At 34.3% G+C, this 20,818-nt stretch overlaps 1 protein-coding gene and 1 long non-coding RNA gene across 11 annotated transcripts; both read left to right on the top strand.

Annotated features, from left to right (window-relative positions):
- Positions 1-233: 233 nt before the first annotated feature.
- LOC110808006 (uncharacterized) lies at positions 234-5,907 on the top strand. The gene has a single exon (XM_022033334.2). It carries the CDS (start codon positions 2,847-2,849, stop codon positions 5,769-5,771), a length of 2,925 nt encoding a protein of 974 aa, XP_021889026.2. The 5' UTR covers positions 234-2,846; the 3' UTR covers positions 5,772-5,907.
- Positions 5,908-11,441: 5,534 nt separating this feature from the next.
- Positions 11,442-17,767, top strand: LOC110808024 (uncharacterized). 10 transcript variants are annotated; one of them, XR_015816245.1, is made up of 5 exons: positions 11,471-15,597; positions 15,720-15,766; positions 16,485-16,928; positions 17,015-17,059; positions 17,271-17,767. It is a non-coding gene; the product is annotated as an uncharacterized LOC110808024 (long non-coding RNA). The 10 variants fall into 10 exon arrangements; XR_015816244.1 differs by having other exon boundaries at positions 11,472-15,597; positions 16,488-16,928; XR_015816246.1 differs by having other exon boundaries at positions 11,442-15,590; positions 15,720-16,928.
- Positions 17,768-20,818: the final 3,051 nt, after the last annotated feature.

Consider the following 20,818-nt stretch of genomic DNA (forward strand, 5'->3'; position numbering starts at 1 on the left):
CTCAAGGTTACTGGAGTCATGTTCAAGTCATGTACTTGCATGTTGATCACAATAATTACAGATTCAGTTATTACTTTTTACTTACTGAGACTACCAGTTCTTTTTCCTGGCTTTCTATATTTCTAACTGTATCCACCATTTATTATCATTCTTGTTCATATTATCAATCATTGATCTAAAAGCTTCTTGGTGTAGGAAAGGACCACTAGGTTATAGGTGATCTCATGTGACATGGTTTATGCCCATAATCCTGATATTTCCATTATAGTGACATAGATGGATACAGGAGTTGGCTACTAAAGCTAGAAGCCTAAAAGACTAGACCCTCTCCTTCCAAAAGCCGAAGTCATCATCTTCTCAACCAACAATGGTATCACCCCATCAACTGTCCACCTTGATGGCCAACGCTAAAATATACATACTTTTTAATGACTGAATGATAATGCCCACAGCTGCATAAGGGATCCATATTGAGAGAGAGACAGTACCTTCTTCTTTGGTGGTATTCTCTCTTGTTTCTCTTTGCTCTTGTCGGTTGTGATATTCTAACTAAACAGATGTCTTGTTATTGGTATTTTAAACTTGGGAGTAGATAGTGTTTTATTTGATATTTTATTTCTCCAAGTGGAAGATTAGAGGAATAAAGAACTTCCTGATTATGTTCATGATGGGAAAGTTTTCATGGAATGAACCATTTGACTAATGAGGTTTGTGTTGATAATCTTTTATTTTATTTATCAGTCAGCAGCATGCTTTGTTTGCCATTAAAAACCTTAACTTGCCTACCTGCGGGACTTGTTGTCCATAAGATCATAGCTAGACATGAAGAGAGAACGTCAAAAGGGTATCTCAAGAATCAACTTTGATTGCACAAAAACACATCCTAGGCATGTAGAAGTGGAAGCAGTAAAATATGTCGCTGTGTTTACACTCTGTTGGAAAGTGACTTAGATAAGAAGTTCAATATGGGCACTATAATGTCATATTGCTTCTATACGAAAGAAAAAAAAAAAGTAAATAGATACCATTGAATTTAAATGGTCCAGGTGGACAAGTACTTTGCTCTTGCTTGTATTAGGTATCTTGATGGGACAAGCCCTTCTGGATTTCCACCAATGTTGTTTGCATATCCTAAGATCCGGAGAGTTTAAGCAAAGGTGAAAAATATAAATCTAACTACTGAAACCTAAAGCCATTGCAACTCTCTCTTAGAAAATACAGTAGGTGGGATGAAATTCTTTGTCTTTATATACTTGGACTCTTGTTTTAGCAGAATCCATTTAGTTCTTTACCTTAACCACTAACTATTTATTTAGTGGAGGAATTATCCTTTCTGTATTCCTAGAGACAGACAATTCCCCTTCCAATATTTTTAATTAAATCTGCTCTGTGCAAATTGAACATGATTTGGATGTCTGGTACCCAAAACCCCAGATGGATTTTGGCCTTATTGGTTTATACTGAGATTCAATAGACTTCAATAATGAAGCTGAATTCTTTTCTAGTGTAAAATTGGTCATACAATGTTGTTTTCTCTAATTGTTATCTTGTGGTTTTTAATTTGGTATTAGGTTGTGGCAGAGAAAAAAAGAAAATTCTACCCTTTCAATCAAATAATCATCCCACTAGCAGTAATTGTTGGAATTTCGATTTCTCTCCAATCATCTTCCTCTTGAATCTGCCTCTTCAATTGATGTTGTGTCAGGAAATTTTCATGCCAACTGGACCAGGAAAGCTGCACGCTTACGTTCCTCTTTTCTTCTCTTTTTGAGCTTCCTATAAATTATTTTCATTTTCTTTTTCTCATTTCTCTTCAAGATTGACAAAATGGAATCATAAAAAGCTTGTTTATAAAACATTAAAATATTTAAATTTCTTTAGAACAATTTATCTTTGACTTATTGTTTTGAGTTACGTTGTAAATAAATTTCTTTTTCAGTTATTTTTTTGTCTAGTCAGATTGTAGAAAAAATACCAATAAAAGACTGCTGAGTACATGAACTTATATAATAGAAAGTGATATTTTCTTCTCTCTCAATTTAAATGTGAATGAGATTTTGACTTCACATCTTATACCTGAATCCTAAAGATTTCTGGTTACATAATGGTTTATAACCTATATAGTTGACAACTGCTGCAGTTAAATTGGACCTTGTCTACTAGAAAAGTCAGACTATACTTAAATCTTTTGGAACAGTTCTGATGTATTCTTTCAGAATTCTTATGCAGCTGACATACAAAACAATATTATATATGGAGCATAGGTGAGAGGAGAGCGTAGACAGGAGCCCACTTCTTGTGCTTTCTTCTAGTTTCAAGTGGTTCTTTCTTAACTTTTTTCTTCTCTTTCATTCAATATCCATCACGCTATCTTATCCCCCACATAATTTCCTTTTCATAACCTATTAAAATATGCCTTCACAGTTCATAGTAGCTTTTTACAGGGAAAAGATTTTAAAAAATACATTACCTTCTATCAGAACTGGAAAATGTTAAAAAGAGATTACTAATTACTTTTTTAAGGAAATTTGTGCTGGCAATTATTTATGGTACTGCATCTTTCTTGTCAAATTTGTATTTTGTGGTCTCAAGCTCATAATGCAATTATTTGAACTTCAAGATTCCATTGGATTAGTAGTATAAAACCTATGTGATTCTCATAAAAATTCCATTCTTCCATTTTGATTCCAACCCATGTAACCTCTTACTTATACTGTTGACCTTGAGCTTCTCTTGCTTGTTCTTGCCCGTTAGTTTAACATGGAACCAAGCTCTCCCAGAACAGAAATGGATTCTGGTATATGATACTTTTGAGTCCTAATCAATTCCGGTAATACTTTTGTGCAATGGGCTGCACTGAAATGTCCCAATCGGTGCTGTTTCTGGCCTTATTCATTACAGTTTCTGTTGCTGTTGATGTTGGCAATAATTTGACAGATGCATACTGGCTTCTAAGAATCAAATCAGAACTTGTTGATAGAGAAGGAGTTCTTGACAGCTGGTCCCCAGGAGCTCATATCTGCGGATGGTCTGGACTGATATGTTCTGATGATCAAAACCATGTTTTGGGCTTAAACCTGTCTGCCTCAGGATTATCAGGTTCCATCTCAAATGAGCTCTGGCACCTCACTTTCCTTCAGATACTTGATTTCTCTTATAATTCCCTTACTGGTTCAATTCCTGCTGAGCTGGGACAGCTGCAAAATTTAAGGATGTTGCTTCTGTATTCTAACTCTCTCTCTGGTAAAATTCCTCTGGAGATTGGTCTTTTGACAAAGCTGGAAGTGGTTAGGATAGGAGATAACATGTTTACAGGGGAGATTTTACCGGACATTGCTAACCTAACTGAGCTGAGGGTTCTTGGTCTTGGGTACTGCCAATTTAGCGGAAGTATTCCAGTTGAAATTGGTAACCTGAAGAATCTTGTATCTCTTGATTTGCAGTCGAACAGTCTTGGTGGTTTCATTCCCAAAGCGATTGGAGGCTGTAAAGGGCTTCAGAATTTTGCAGCATCAAACAACAAGCTGGAGGGAAATATCCCTTCTTCAATAGGATTGCTTAAATCACTACAAGTTTTGAACTTGGCTAACAACAGCATTTCTGGTTCAATTCCTTTCCAGTTGAGTCATCTGACCAATTTGAGGTACTTGAATTTGGCTGGGAATAGATTAGGTGGAGAAATTCCTTCAAATATTAACCAGCTCATCAATCTTGAGACCCTTGACTTATCGAAAAATAACTACTCGGGGACCATAAACCTTCTTAACACCCAACTGAAGAATCTCCAAACTCTAGTTCTGTCTGACAATGCTTTGACAGGTACAGTTCCCCCTGACTTTTGTCTCAGCAATTCAAATTTACAACTTTTTTTTCTTGCACGGAATAAGCTCTCTGGTGATTTCCCGGGTGAGGTGCTGAGATGCATGTCACTGAAGCAAATAGACTTTTCCAATAATAAGTTGCAAGGAGTGCTACCACGCAGGCTGGACAAATTAGAGAACCTTACAGATTTGCTACTCAATAACAACAGCTTCTTTGGAAGTCTACCTCCTGAAATTGGAAACTTGACCAATTTGGAAAATCTGTATCTGTTTGACAACATGCTCACAGGTACACTTCCAATAGAAATTGGCAAGTTACAGAGGTTGAGTACGATATATCTCTATGATAACCAGATGTCAGGAAGCATACCAAGAGAGTTAACAAACTGCTCAAGCTTAAGAGAAATTGATTTCTTTGGGAACCATTTCACAGGATCCATTCCTTGGACTATGGGAAAGCTAAAGAATCTTGTCATTCTGCAACTGAGGCAGAATGAGCTATCAGGTCCTATCCCCCCAAGTTTGGGCTACTGCAAAAAGCTACAGCAATTGGCCTTAGCTGATAACAAACTCTCAGGACCTTTGCCACCCACATTCAGATTTCTTTCAGAACTGAGAATCATTACCCTTTACAACAACTCCTTCCAAGGTCCTCTTCCTGTATCCCTTTACCTTCTCAAAAACTTAAAAATCATCAATTTTTCTCACAACAGATTCAGTGGCACCATACATCCTCTCACTGGTTCGAGCTCTCTGGTTGCACTGGACTTAACAAACAACAGTTTCTCTGGTTCTCCTTCTGGACTAGCCATGTCAAGAAATTTAAGCCGTCTCCGCCTAGCATACAATCATCTTACAAGTGACATCCCATCTGAATTTGGCCAACTCAGAGAACTAAGCTTCCTTGATTTGTCCTTTAACAATCTCACAGGAGCACTGGAACCTGAACTGTCTAACTGTAAGAAGCTTGAACATCTCCTACTTAATGGAAACCAATTGACTGGTGAAATGCCTCAATGGTTAGGAAGCCTACAAGAACTTGGGGAGCTTGATCTTTCTTCCAATAAGTTCCATGGACCAATTCCTGCAGAGCTAGGTACCTGTTCAGGATTATTAAAGCTTTCTCTTCACTCTAACATTCTCTCTGGCGGGATTCCAAACAGTATAGGAAATCTTACTTCTCTCAATGTTCTCAATCTTCAAAGGAACAACCTCTCAGGCTCTGTTCCTTCAACAATCCAGCAGTGCAAGAAACTGTATGAACTGAGACTGTCTGAAAATTTCTTAACAGGCTTGGTACCAGCTGAGTTAGGAACAATGACTGAACTACAAGTAATCTTAGATTTGAGCAAGAATCGTCTATGTGGAGAGATTCCATCATCTCTTGGAAATCTGATGAAGTTGGAGAGATTGAACCTGTCTTTCAATCAACTCCAAGGAGAAGTACCTTCTTCACTTGGAAGGCTGACCAGCCTTCACATGCTAAACCTGTCGAATAATCATCTCAAGGGCCAGCTTCCCTTAACCTTTTCAGAGTTCCCACCAAGCTCTTTCTCCGGTAATGACAAGCTATGTGGCCCGCCATTGTTATCATGCTCGCAGCTGGTGGATCAACAGAAAAACAAGCTCTCCAACAATGAAGTTGCAGGAATCATAGTGGCCATTGTCTTTACTTCCACGGTTATATGCCTAGTGATGCTTTACATCATGCTAAGAATGTGGTATAATTGGAGAAAAGTTTCAATTTCGAATGCTGATGGTGGTCTGAATGAGAAGAAAGAGGAGGAGAGATGGGTCTATGGAGATGAGAAGCAGAGGAATGGTGAGTACCGCCGAGTGAATTCTGCAACCATGGTCCATTCAAGAGATGATCAAATTTCTACACCATGTCTTTTTCATCTCAAATTGGATACAAGAGTCACTGAGAACTCCCAAGGCCAATGGATGTAATTACTTTGCTTGTTTTCTTTATTTTTCTAATCCCCTCTTCATCATTTTGTAAAGTTTTTTCTCTGCCCTCACTTCCTTTTAACATTTTCATTTCCAAAAGTATAGAACAGTTCAAGCTCACAGAGTTTTTAGATCATATTGGTGCCTTACTAGCCTTAATTGAATTCTTCTTTTCTCTTTCCCGTAGGATGCTCAAGTGATATTTTGTTTGTCCTAAAAAAATAGAAGATCAAGTTTTCTAGTTAGCAATGTTTTGTTTTAGGGGACTTGCTCACTTCGTTTTGGTGGTTAAAGCTTTCTTTTGCCCATTTGAAAGATGCCCAAAGTTACTACCAAATTTCTGTTTGGCACAAATGAATTCATTTGGAAATGGACTTGATTGAAACTTCATCAAATTTCAAGTACATAATTATGAATCTTTTCAAAATTATGAATGTTTCTGCCTTGCACTAAACTATAAATTCAGGAAAAGGTTAGAAGACTTTTTATCTTCCGCCCAAAACGCCACATAACACATTGAAAATCCAATGTCATGATTCTCTTTGTTTCACATACAATCTAAACACCATACTTTTTGTAAGCATAAATTATTAACCTCCATCTATTAAAATTACATTCAGAGTTAAAAGTTCAGTGTTTTATCAGATAAAATGAAGAAAAAAATTGATTTAAACTGTAGTGAATTGATTTTTAATTTATTAATACTCTTCATAATAGATAGATGGTGTATAACACACTTTGATTAATCGCAGATAGATACAAGAACGATTATCTGTAGGTTTATTCTTGATAGACTCCAAGTACAGCTTGCAGTTTTTCTTTTAATGTTATTCTTTTGCCATTACTGTTAATTGTCCTTGTTGATTTTTCTCTAAACTTTTAACATTTTCACTTTAATTTAATAATTTTTCTAGACCTTGTTGATTAGATAAATATTGTTTTGTAAAATGCAGAATCAATCAAATCAATGTGATCAAAAGTTTCAACATAAAATGTAGTACAAAAATTTAATTTCTAAACAAACTTTCTCTACTTAATCCACAATCAATATTGTGATTGAGAATTAAGATAATTAAAATAAATGAATTGAATAGAACGACATAAAAAAATATTTTGATAAATTAAAATCAATTCAAAAAATAAGATTAATGAAAATGTCACAAGTTATCTTGATAAGTTGATATCAATTCTCCACTCAACAAGAATATTGAAGAAAATCTATCAAAGAGTAGTCACAACAGTTAAAAGTTAAAGCAAAAATTTAAATTTTTATTGATCCAAATGATGTGATTACAATAAAAAAAAATAATGAGATCTTTATGTAGTCATAAATTTTACTAATTCAAGTAGAAATTGAAAACTAAATTCTAAATATATTCTTATATAAGATTTTGATTAAAATTTAAATTAAAAACTCATAAATATAAAAGAAATAAAATTCTTCTCTCTTGAATTAGATTTCTAATTTTTGGTGAAGAAGTTGTATTGAAGATGTCTTAAAAGCTTCTAAGTTGAAGTAGAATACAATTCTTCTTCCATGAAAAGATTTAAGAGAAAATCTAGGATTCTTTACATACTATTTCACCTCATTTTGAGTGAGAGAACTCGGCTAGGACTCTTGGAAGAAGAGTTGGATAGCTTCTATGTTTGTAGGGATGAAAAATCTAAGAGTTCTTGATGGTGAAAACTCTTTTGGTGGCCGCTTGCTTGAAGAGATTTGGCTGAACGGCCATGTGAGAAATATTGAAAAAGAAGAAACATTCTTGTGAAGGGCTGACCGCTTGTGATGAGAAAAATTAAGAGAAAATTTCTTTTGAGTGAGAGAAAATTTTTTCATGTGCAAATCCAAGCTGTCCATAATTTTTAGGACTCCTTTTGGCTTGATTTTGATGAGTTTGAGGAGGATAGAACTCCTTACACCCTGATTAGATGATTCGTATGAGAGTTTATTAATATGAAGTATAGTCGGGTATATTCAAAGTTCATTAATGTCCAAATTTAATTATATTTGAATGATGGTCTATAAATGTCTGATAGTGACATCTGTTTTTATTTAAATTGACAAGATGATATGGTTGCATATTTGAGTAAATTTTCTATTTTGACTCTACTTTATTTCATATTACAATAAATGAAAATTAAAAAAATATGTAATGTTAAATATAGAGATATATAAATATATACATATATATATATATGTATATATAATTAAAATATTATATACATGTATAATATATAAGTAAAAACATAAATATATATATGATTAAATATATAAAAATATAGATAATTAAATATATAAATATATGTATATATAAATCGATATAATTAAATATATAAATTTAATTGAATATATAAATACATATTTATATAAAAAAATATAACTAAATATATATATATATATATACAATATTTTGAAAAGAAGAAGAAGAATATAAGAAGAATTGTTGGGTAGAAGAAATAAAAGAGAAAAAATTATAAAATCATCATAAAACCACTGAATTATTAGTTTGAAAAAATAGAAAAAATCATGGTTTTGAAAACCATGACTCAATTACAAAAAAAAATTATGCCATGTGTTTGAAAATACAAACAAACAGAAAAAAAATTATAAAAAAATCATAATTGAACCATCATCGGAATAAGGTTAAGGTTTTAAGGATGAGTAGCCTAGAGTCCTTAAGTTGAAGGGTCGTTTTGCCCTTGTTGTAGGACATGTTTTCAGCTGTCTCTTCCCTTGAATTGAGGGGCTCGGGTTTTCTTTTTCAACACCTTTAAAGTTTGGCCCAAGTCCATTTTGAATTATGTCCAAGCCTTGCTTTTTTTGTCGGCCTTCACTTGTGCACTTTAGAGCCCAAATCATCTTTGATTAGGTGTTGGACAGCCTTGCCCGAAACTTAGATGGATGGAATGATCCTTTGAATGTTCCATGTCGTCTAAGATCACATTATATTGTACTTGGATTAAAAAATATTAATTATATTTTAGTTAATAAACTTTTTCTGAAAAATTTAGTCACAAGTTAATTAGAACTAATATCAAAGTTTCTAGTTAAAGTGTTTAATTAGTTATTTTGGATCTAGAGATAAATAATTAAGATTAATTATTATGTGCTGCATAATTAAGATTACTTAAGAGTATATAAGTAAATTCTAATATATTAATCAATTTTTTAATTGATGAGCTAAAATAATAGAGATTGAAATTAATTATAAAAATATAATCGAGAGGTCAAATAAGTAAAGCGGATTTCCTTATTATTATTACCTATAGAAACATTTTCTCTATAAATGTATTCAACCAAATATAAGGTAGGTATTCTAGATCTACAACCTGCTTCTTGATTTTATTTTAGTACACCATAAAGAAATAAACATGGCCAAATTGGTTTGTTTTGACATGCCTAATTTTTAATGAAAAAAGATATACTTAGGTTATGTGATAGATAACTAATAAATTTAGTTAAATGATAACTAAATAAAACTTTTAAATTTTATTGAATGTAAAGATATATGTCAAACTCATAATTCTTTGATTAGGAAATCTTTCATTATCTCCAAAATAATCTTTACAAAAGTATGTCCTTTATTTATTTATGTTTTTTCAATTAGAGGCTATAAATTATCAACAATGATCAAGAACAATATTTTTAGTTTATAAAATAAAAAAAAACACTACCAAAACATGTTTAACCAAAAGATGTATTCTTCTCACTATAAGCTCCATCTCTTTTCCCTTCTAAGAAGAAATCTATTAGACCAATCTTGTAGTACATCATCAAAGTCTTACACTATAACACATGGTTTAGGAATCAAAGAGTTAGTACTTTCAGTCATCTCTAAATGAACATTAAAGTACAAAATCGATTGGGTGTTTCAAAGACAAATAATCTTTATCAACAATGACCAAATCAATATCTCATGTGCAAGTGATACCATAGTTGTTGAATCAAATTTCAAGCTCCAAACTAAAAATTCAATTAATCTTATGTAATAGATGTAATTAATTTCGTAATATAATGTAACATAACCGATTATAGTGTTGAGAGACTATATTCATCATTATATTAAAACTTTGATTACATAGTTATACAGTAAAAATAAACGAGATAATCAATTTTGATTGCAGAATTTTTCATATTATATAGGTTATTAAGGGAAACCAAACATGTTGTTACTAGTATTATTATCAATCCATGCTTTTACATGTCCTAGTTGTATTTTACTTTCTTATTTTTGGTTATAGTGCGTTAATACTAAGTGCTTTTTGTTGGGTCTTTCAAAAAATCTAATTTTACTTGTGTAAATTAAGGCAGTCACAAAATTAATTCCCAAAAGTCCAGTTGATAATTCTAAACCAATCAATCTGTAAATCAATGTATCACGCAAGCAAATAAACAACCATAAAATAAAGAGACGTACCATTTACGTAAAAAACTCTCTAGTGTAGAGAAAAAAATCACAAGCTAAATTTCGAATCAAATTCACTATTACAGAATCAAGTACACAATATTCTAAAGAAAAAAATATAAATTCTTCTCTAATCAAATTCAATTTTTCTTAAATGATTACACTAAGAAATTAGAAAATAATCTTCTAAAAATTGATTCAAAACACCAAAGAAAAATGATCAAACTTTCTTCTCAGTTCCCATGATTGAAAAGAGAACAAAATCAGCCCCTTCTTATTTTCTATCTTGAATTCTGTGCACAAGAAAACAAATAAACAAAGCAAGCCCCACTAATTTCTTTCCTTCGGTTTCTGTGCGTAGAGAAGAAATTTTTTTTTGTCTTTGTTGCTTCCAATTTCTGTGTGTACATGAGAGATACAACAAAACCCTTTCTTCATTCTCGCTCTGCCTGCCTGAAAATGAGAGAAAATTAAAAAAGGAAACCCAACTTTTTATGTTAGTTTCAATGTATGTGTTGGATACAACTGCCAACACTTACTTATTTATTTGCCACATGGGATAGACAAAGAAAATCAACACTCTCTCCTCTCCAGCCCATGGAGATATACCCAACATCCACCGCTCAACTGCCATTCAATCTACCATTTTGTTTCAAAACTGATGTTTGTCATGAATCACCACCATCTAAGATAAGATATCAGCTGAATTTTTATTAATGTGAATATTTTTAAATAACATTTCTTAATTATCTACCACTTCACGAATTTAATGGTATTTCACATCATTATGTTTAGTTCAAAAATGATATGTAGCATTTTTATTCAAATGTAGAATATTTTGACTATCAAAATTCATCACATACTCATCTTGCTTCAAACTCAATTCTTCAAAATCTTTTCATTAAGAATATTTTTTTACCTAAGTTGTAGATAAAACAAGATACTTTTGTAATTTAAACTGTCATAATACAGTTCCCCTTGCAAAAGATCACCTACGATATCAATATATTTATATATTACTCTAGAATTGATTCTAAGCCTCTAAAACATAAGTATATCTTAGAAATACTTCTCAAATATCTGAAAATCTATTTTACTGCTTCCTAATTATCCTTACCAAGATTATAAAAAAACCTACTAAATAAACCAATAATATGACAATATCTGGTCGGGTACAAACCATAACAGACATCAAACTCTCAATTTTAGAGGAGTAAGGAACAAAAGTTATTTTTTCCTTTTTTATTTGAGTAAAAGGACATAATTTCTTACTAAGTGTGAGATGATTAACAAGCACTGTGCTAACTAAAATATGTCATGCTAAATCTTTCATATCAAAAGAGTAAGATAACTCCTTTTTCAAACTAATAATCTCTGTAGTGTCTTGTCCTAAAAATCAGTATTGCCTCCCGAAAAGTGTCTCTTTGGAATCAAGGTTAACAAAGCTTTTCAACAGGAACTCACGCTTAAGAAACACCGAGAGGAGCCCACGAATGCTTTCAAACTGATGGTCGAAACCCTAATGGAGGGTTTTCAGACCTATCCGTGGAATGAATGAGGCGATGATGCTTTCTTGATCGACGTTGCAATAAGCAATGCTATCTGAGTGGCCACCCTTGGGTCCTTTGTGTGCTCTACATAGTCTGTCAGGTAGGTTGCCAAGAGGTTCCTCTCGGTACATGCTACATCTTCTCCTCTTTTTTTTGTAGATTTTAATCTATTTACTTGGAATTGCCAAGGGGCGGCCAACCATCAGTTTGGTCATGTACTCAAGTCATTCATCAGGTAATATAATCCTTCTATTATTGCCTTGATAGAGCCTCGGATTGCCGAGATGAAAGCGGACAAAATCATCCAAAAATTAAGCTTCAATTCTTCCCATATAGTGGAAGCCCGAGGCTTTGCTGGGGGCATCTGGTTGCTTTGGAAGGACCCCATTCAAATGAAAATCCTGGTGAACAATTGACAATTCATTCACACTAGAATACGATTGAATGAGCAGGAGCCGGATGTGGTGTTCACGGCTATCTATGGGAACCCGTAGGGGCAAAGACACCGACACCTATGGGAGCACCTTAACCAACTAAGCCTGAGCATTAATGGACTGTAGTTACTGACTGGTGACTTTAACACAATCCTTGATAGTTTGGATAGGAGGGGTGGTGCTATTAGGGGAAATAAAGGTTGTGCTTATTTTAACCAGTTCATTACCTCTAACTCCTTTATTCAGGTTGACTATGTTGGCCCGAACTTTACTGGAGGAGAGGCACCCTCCTCCAGCATCTGGACATGGCCATTGTCAACACGTCCTAGTACAATGCTTTTCCCAAAACACTGGTACAACACCTCCCTAAGCTCTAGTAGGATCACAGACCTCTGCTTTTCAAAACTCATACCAACCATGTATGTGGTAAAAGGTCCCAACATTTTAATTTTCTTGTAGCCTGGGTCACTCATATGGACTTCTCTAACCTGGTCAGATGCAGTTAGAATAGCCTTCCCTCCTTTTAGGCCACTATAGAAAACTTCTTGAAACAGGCCAAAGAATGGAACACTACTGTTTTCTCCCATATTTTTAGGAAGAAGAGAACCTTGATGGTCAAGATCTCGAGTATTCAACTTGGCTTGGAACATGCTCATATGATCACCTAATTCGTTTGGAGGAAGCCCTCTGCAAGGAACTAGAGGACATCTTACTTCAATAAGAGTTGTATTGGATGAAAAAATCAAGATGTGAGCTTATTTCCTTAAGTGATAAGAATACGACGTATTTCTATAGTTGCACCATGGCTCGTCGTAGACGGAACATGATTATCAAGCTCTAAGATAGTACTGGCAAATGGATCACTGATGGGGACACCTTAAGCATATGGCCGTTGATTTCTTTAAAAGCCTATACTCCGAGGACCAGCAAAGTGGCCAGGGGTTCATGGCGAGGGGTAGATTTTTGGCTCTACCCCTAGTCATACTCGATGTGCTGAGTGTCCCGGTCACTAAAAAAGACATCCGCACAACACTGTTTGACATGAAACCTCTCAAGGCCCCAGGTGTGGATGGTCTTCACGCGACTTCTTTTCAGTGTTATTGGGACGTCATGGGTGACTAGGTTTGTGAGATGGTGACAAAAGTGTTCCAGGGGGTCAGTTGGAGAAAGGCCTCAATCGAACCTTAATCACATTGATCTCCAAAGTGGCCAGACCCACGAGCATCAAGGAGTTTAGGCCAATTAGTCTCCTTAATATCTCGTACAAGATCATCACCAAAATCATTACCAACAAGCTTAAAGGCATTATGCATTTTTAATCAGCGGTACCCAAGCGAGCTTTGTGGAGGGGCAGAGTATCTCTGACAATATCATTATTTCTCAAGAGTTCATTTACTCTATGAGGCAAAAGAAAGGTAAGAAGGGCTGGATGGCTATCAAGGTGGACCTTGAAAAAGCTTACGACTAGCTTAGGTGTGATTTTATTGAGGACACCCTGTGGGATGCTGGATTTCTGCTGTCTCTCATCAGAACATTTATGCAATGTATCAGAACTTGCTTTATGCAACTCTTTTGGAATGGGGAGACCACAGAAGAATTTACCCCCTCTAGAGGCATTCGTCAGGGGGATCCTCTCTCACCTTACATTTTTATATTGTGTATGGAGTGCCTCTCCCAGCATATTGAGCTGTTAGTCAACCAAGATAGTTGGCAACCTATCTCTCTGGGTAATAATGGACCCAAAATATCACATATGTTCTTTGCTGATGACTTAATACTCTTTAATAAAATGTCTATTAGTCAAGTACAGCTTATCAAATCACTGCTAGAGGATTTCTGTGGTACCTCAGGACATAAAATCAGTAAGGCCAAGATCCATATCTTCTTCATGGTAGAGTTACTGTTGAGACCTACAGATACATCTTGGAGAATGTGTAAAATAAACTCTCTGGGTGGCAAGTCAAACTTTTATCCATGGTTGGCCGTTTGGTCCTTGCCAAATATGTTCTTATAGCTATCCCTGTCTACGCTATGCAAACTTTCGCCCTACACAATTCCCTTTGCGATCAAATTAATTGGTTGGTGCGTGACTTTATCTGGGGTTGTTCAAATGACTCGAAGAAGCCAAACTTAGTTAACTAGAATGATATGTGTCAACCTATCTTGCATGGTGGGGGAGGTATCCTGCACCTCAGAGACCTCAACAAGGCCTTTCTCATGAACGTGGGTTACACTATCATTACCAAACTGCACCTCCTCTAGGTTAAGATCTTGCATCATAAATACAAGTAAGACTATAACTATAGAAACACATCCAAGGTTAGTGCCTGCTCTCGCTTATGGAGGAAGCTCAATGGGCTATGGGATTTTTGGATAACAGTTTGGCTTGACACAATGGGGATGGAAGCAAAGTTAGATTCTGGGAAGACAACTGGTGGTACAGCAGACCACTTAAGCTGTTGGCTTTCCAACCCATTAATGAGACCCAAGCGTCTAAGAAGGTTAAGGATTATGTGACCTCATGTTGTCATTGGAATTGGTGGCTTTTACAGGATACGCTTCAGGCTGGCATCCTCTTGCACATTACAGCGATCAGAGTTCCTCATCGTGAGATGGGGGGCGGACATGCCCTATTGGGGGCTCTCTTCTGATGGTAATTTTTCTGTTAAGTCTACTTATAATATGTTTATTGATATTTCTTCTCTTTTTTTGGATAGCAGGTGGAGTCTCGCTTGGAAATGGTCAGGCACTCAATGGGTTCGCCACTTTCTTTAGCTAGTCTTGCGGAAGAGCTTACTTATCAATGAGGAACATGCTCGTAGACATATGACTGATGATCCAACATATAGTATTTGTGGGCTTGTCATTGAGGACTTCAACTATGTTCTGAGAGAGTGTCACCAAAAAAAGTGTCTTTGGCTCAAGATCAGTCCTCAGACGACCACATTCTCCTTGTTTAACCCTGCTTTGATGATCGGCTCTTCCACAGCCTACAGAACAAGTATAGCTGGTGTTTTTCCTTAAGTGATTGGAAGATTTTTTTTTGTATTACTTGGTGGCTGCTATAGAAACAGCGTAATTCTTTTACTTTTGGTGGCAGCCTGTCTAGCTTAGAGGCGCTGAAACATGTCGTCTTCAGAATGATTGATTACACCTTCCATGTTGTTTTTGTTGAGACAATTATTTCTAGGCACTAGGGGAAGAAGGATGAGAAGCTTATCACCTGGACCCCACCACCTCAGAACTGGATCAAGATCAACACAGACGGGGCCCTTCAGGGCAGCACCAATAGGGCCTGTGTGGGTGGGCTTGTCAGAGATGATCATGGGAAGTGGCTTGGGGGTTTCTACTATAATATTAGTAGTTGTTCCATTCTACATGCAGAACTCTGAGGGGCGTTGGTTGGCTTAGAGCTTGCTTGGAACTTGGGTGCGTGGTATGTTATTTTAGAGATGAATAGTGCCATTTCTGTCCAAATCTTGAGAAGAAACCTTAAAAATGAGACTATTCCTACTAACACCAACTCCAACCTAACTGACTTTGGATACATGGTTACAGAAGAATTACAATGTCAAGGTTCAACATGTCTACCAGGAGGGAAAATGGTATGTCAATTTTTTAGTGAACTAGGCCTTTATTTGGCCTCTGGCTTATACTACCAGTATCATCCACCTACGAAACTCATTAATATCATAAAAGATGACACTATTGGGTTTTCCTGGCTTAGGATGTGTATTTTATAGTCCTTTCTTGTGTTTTGTTCATTCCTTGTAACAAAAAAAAAACTTTAAAAATCTAATTTTGCTAATATAGATTAAATTAGGTAATGATTCTTATATATCTGTACAATAGAAATATAAAGCTACCATTTAAAAGAATGCAGGAATATAAAAGACTGCTGAAAAATAGAGATTTGAAATCCTAAATTTGTTGTTATGATTTAGGTTTTTACCAGTATGCCTAAATAGTTAAAAATTCATAATCTAAACCATGCAATCTTGATATAGAGAAAATTTATGATATGTAAATCATAAATATATTTGTTTTCTAGTTATCTCCCTTTGTTCTTCTTGTCCAGCAATTCTGCCTTTACCTCGATTACCCCTGCCTCGATAACCTCCTCTACCACGTGGTGGAAATAACAGATTATAATTTGACTCACTAGCTTATATGAATCAGCCATTATTTAAATTTATAAGTTGGTAACTAACATATCTTATTTGTTTACCTTTTTTTTATGGTATCTCTAATTAATCCTTTTTTTTTTCTTGTGGGCACTATTTTATTCTGCCTTACTCTGTGCACGTGAAATGATGGCTCTAGAAGATGGATTAGCTGATCTTATCTGGGAACTGAATAATCGCCTACTTGCTCTTTCATTCCACATCAGGGAGTATTGTTGGATTGATTTGCGAAAACTAAATGAGATTTATTGTTACAAGACTGAAAATACTCATATGATACGATTAATAAGTTCAACATTTACCTAGATCAAATATCTCCTTGGTAGGTGGAATGGATGCCTAATAAAGGAGGTTATCTAATCAAAAACTTACATCCAACACATATGGATTTTTGAATTTTTTCTCTAGGAAACATGTGGTATGTTGTAAGAAGTCTAGCAACAGCTGATCAGTCACATGCCATACTGGATCTTTTTAAAGCAAAATGGGTAGATTTGGTAGTAGACATATCGTTCAAGATATGTCATCTTGCTCTTGAAGTTCAGGAGTGGCAAATAATCACTGGTAGTGATCTTAAGAACATGTAAGATATTTGCTATCATATTATTTATTTATGATCTATTTCTTTATTATCTTTAGCATTTCTCACTACATTTCCTTCTAGTGCAGGCCTTGGTCTTACCACAGTGGTGGTTCTTGGCCAACTCTGTTATGGTAGGTTAGTTTGTTATGCTTAAATATTCACTCTACTGTTAATGTTTTGTTCATTGCTCTAAAGAACTGTTTGTTTTTAGGTATAAGTTTCCTAAGTTGTCATGCTTGAATTTAATAGGATATGACACCTTGTTGATGTTTTATAAAATAAAGCAATAATGAAGAAATGTTGGCAGTGCGACTTAAGATTTTAAAAATGGACTTTTGGCAGCTTACTGTTGCAGCCATAAAGATGAAAAGACCAGAAATCATTGCAAAAGTTGTTGAAGTTGCTGAAAGACACGTATCAAGAGATAAGTGACCTGAATACTATGACACAAAAAGAAGGTTCATCTAGAAGCAAGCACGGTTATTCCAAACATGGTCAATTGCTGGATACCTTGTGGCTAAGCTTCTATTTGCAATCCCAAGTGCAGCCAAAATTCTGATAACTGAAGGGGCTTCTGAGCTTGACAATGCCTTCTCTTTCATGATAAGAAGAGTTAATCAACTGGTAATTGAGAGTGATGGAGAAGACAGTGTGTACAGGTGTATGTATATATATACAAAGTGAAATGACGGTTACATAGAGTGGAGTAACTGATAGTAAGTTGTTCACCATTTTCTTTCACGAGGAAACAAAATTGCAGTCTCCTACGCATATAACTCTCTGTTCTCTGATCTGTAAACCACTCATCATTCATAAACATTTTCTATGTCATGTGTTCATCGTTTCTTCCTTTTCAATTTTTTTTTTGTTTCTGGCCTTTTATGTTTAGAGTTAATTCATTCTTAGAAGCATTAATATATATATGTATCTACATATGTATATACCATACATGCACCATTTTATGACATAATTACTAAACCATATTAGTATAGTATAGTATAGTATAGTATTAGAAGTTAAAATATTTGTATATGTATCTAATTGTCCCATTTACTTTAATTTCTAAACAAGTTTCATCATTTTCTTAAGAAATTTAATTATTACATTTCTCCCATATTTTATAATTTAATAATATATCACAATTTTAATATTTAAACTCTCTGATTTATATTTTTTGAAAACTGAATTCTAATTGATCTTCCTATGTATGAAGGATTATGAAATAAAATTTCATTCAAGCTAAAAATATAAGTGGTTCAAAAATAAAATTAATGAATATATATCTCATTCAACATGTAAATGATTATTAGTAATTACACAAAAAGTAAAAATTGAATCAAATGAACAAGATAGATTTAATACTGCTTAATGTAAGTACACGTATATATTTTTGGATGTATTTAATTTAAATTGTACTTTTATATTTTTTTTGTTATTTAGAGCAAAAAAGTAATTTGATAAAAAATCAAATATGTTATTTGAGTTGGTTTATGGTTGTTAGCTGAAATTTAGGAACTATTTGAAAAATATGAATCTTATTACGAATATACTTTATAATTACTACCTAATTGTGCGTTATGCATTAGGAAAAAAAATAGAGAACTTACCTTTATAATGCCTACATTCTAACTCTTGTTTTCTTATCTCATTTCCTTTTGTTTTTCCTCATTCTCCCAATTATTTTCTACTTTTTCATATTTTTAGATCACCTAAAATTGATCATATCGTAATAGAATAATAAATGTAAGGATAAGATTATGAAGAAATCATATTGTGGTAAAGAAATTAATAGAGCTAATGTTATAAAGAAACTAGTTTATTGTTTCCTATCTGAACATTGCATTATAGATATAAATTATAACATCAAAGATAGATTGAAAGAAAAGCCGAAAGCATCAAAAAAGAAAAAAAAAACTACACGTGTTGTAATCAAACATTTTGGAGTTAAAGTGTTGTAATAAAATATTTTCGAACTTATGTAATCAAAATTTTTAGAGTTTTAACATTATTTTCATTATGTTTTCTATAAAAAAACTATTATAAGATTAGATTTAAAGAATATTTAAATTTAGAGAATTGAATGCTTATTACAAGTCAAAGTTTAGAGATTTCTTTTCTTCATTAGTCTTTAAAATTTAAAAATTTGATTACTACTTAAACAATTAGAGATAAAAATCTTATTTTCAAAAAGTAAATATATAAATATATAATTATATTTAAGAAGATGTTATTAGTTTCTACCTTAATTATTAAAAGCAAAAATATTGATTGTGCCTCAATTATCAAAAGATATTTTGTAATATCTATTTATGTAATACCCAGGCCTGAAATTTGGACTGGGATTAATTTTAAAATAAAAAAATATATAAAAATATAATTTTATAAATTTTTTATTTAATATAAAATTAAGAAAAAAATAGGTGGAGGATGAAATTAAAAATAATTTTTAAAAAGGGGTGAAAATTTGGGTTTGAGAGGTATTTTTGAAAGAAAAAACGTAATTTATAAAAAATACGTCACGTAGGACCTGCCCAGTCAGCAGCCCTGACGAATCGAAGTGCACTGCGTGGTAAGGGACGATGACTCGGTGCCACGCGGGAGTCCACACTGGCAATCTGCGTGCCTACGATTGGAAGGTAAGATGTGTTCTCGTGTGCGTGGACGGTCCAGATCCGTCCCCTGCTCAGGCGCGATCGGACGATCATAATTAAACGCGATAAACGGTTCAGATTCGTTTCTTCTTTAAATACGATCGTACGGTCCAAATTAAATCACAATGAACGGTCCAGATTTATTTTTTCTTTAAACGTGATCGGACAGTCGAGATCTAACACGATGAATGATCCAGATTTAAGGAAGACGGGTATAAATATTTCACTTCACATCGAACCCTAATCTTAGCTGCCAGCCCCCCCGATGGAGAAGAAGACCCAGTTGCCAGAGAAGGGAGCCGACCCTTGCTGCGCCGAAGCCACCTCCGACTGCCAAAAAAGGTAAAAAATTCTGCCATTCGCTTGAAATTTGATTTTAAACACCCCCATGACCAAATTGGAACAAAAAGATCGGCGGATCAGTTGAAAACCGCGAGTAAAGCCCAGCAGCACTGCCGTGGAAAAAAACAAAAAATTGCCTTTAATGAGCCCCTTTTCGATTCTTGTTTCATACGATTTTTTCACCATTATATTTACCATTCTGTTTTGTACAGATTGACCAAAGAAAAATACCCAACCGCGAAGGCGAACCGGCGGAGCTGCTACGTCGAAAAGTTCTGTCGCTAGTAAGTTTTTACTTTTCGACCTTTTTCAGCCACGATATCCCTTAATGTGTTCTCTCGTAGGGATGAGTATGAAACTGGTCAAAAATAGCCAGTCCAAGGCACGGTGGCGGTGCCGTCGTTGGAGCACGACGGTGCCACCGTGTTAGAATTTCAAAATTGGTCAGAAAAGGTTTTTAACTCCAATTTTGAGTTTTTTTTGGGTATTTCTAGGTATTTGAAGCGTGTTTTAATCTCTAAAGAAAAATTTAGAGAATTGGGGACCGCCAGCAGGTGTAGCTAAAAGTTAAGTATTTCGAACACCGATTTGGGTAAGAATTCCTCACCTTATTCCCTATTATAGAATTGAAGTTTAATTATAAATAATACGATATTTTGTGTTATTTAGAAAACTTCGATAATTTATTACAGGTTACTAATAGAGCCGGGATTGGTTATTTATTATTGTTTGTCTTGTTTTAACTGATTGGTTAATTTTATAGTTTTAAAAGCATGATAATACACTAAAATTGGTAAGATGATTCGGTTGTGTTTTCTTGATGCATGTATTGCTTGTCTTGCGTGATTTACAATTAAATTGTGAAATTGAAAAATTAAATATAAACGGGAATTGCTT

The sequence above is a fragment of the Carica papaya genome, chromosome 9, assembly GCF_054855325.1.
Source record: "Carica papaya isolate Zhongbai chromosome 9, ASM5485532v1, whole genome shotgun sequence".
Lineage (NCBI taxonomy): Eukaryota > Viridiplantae > Streptophyta > Magnoliopsida > Brassicales > Caricaceae > Carica > Carica papaya.

Coding starts and splice junctions, on each gene's coding strand:
- LOC110808006 (XM_022033334.2), top strand. CDS start 2,847: ATGGGCTGCACTGAAATGTCCCAATCGGTGCTGTTTCTGGCCTTATTC.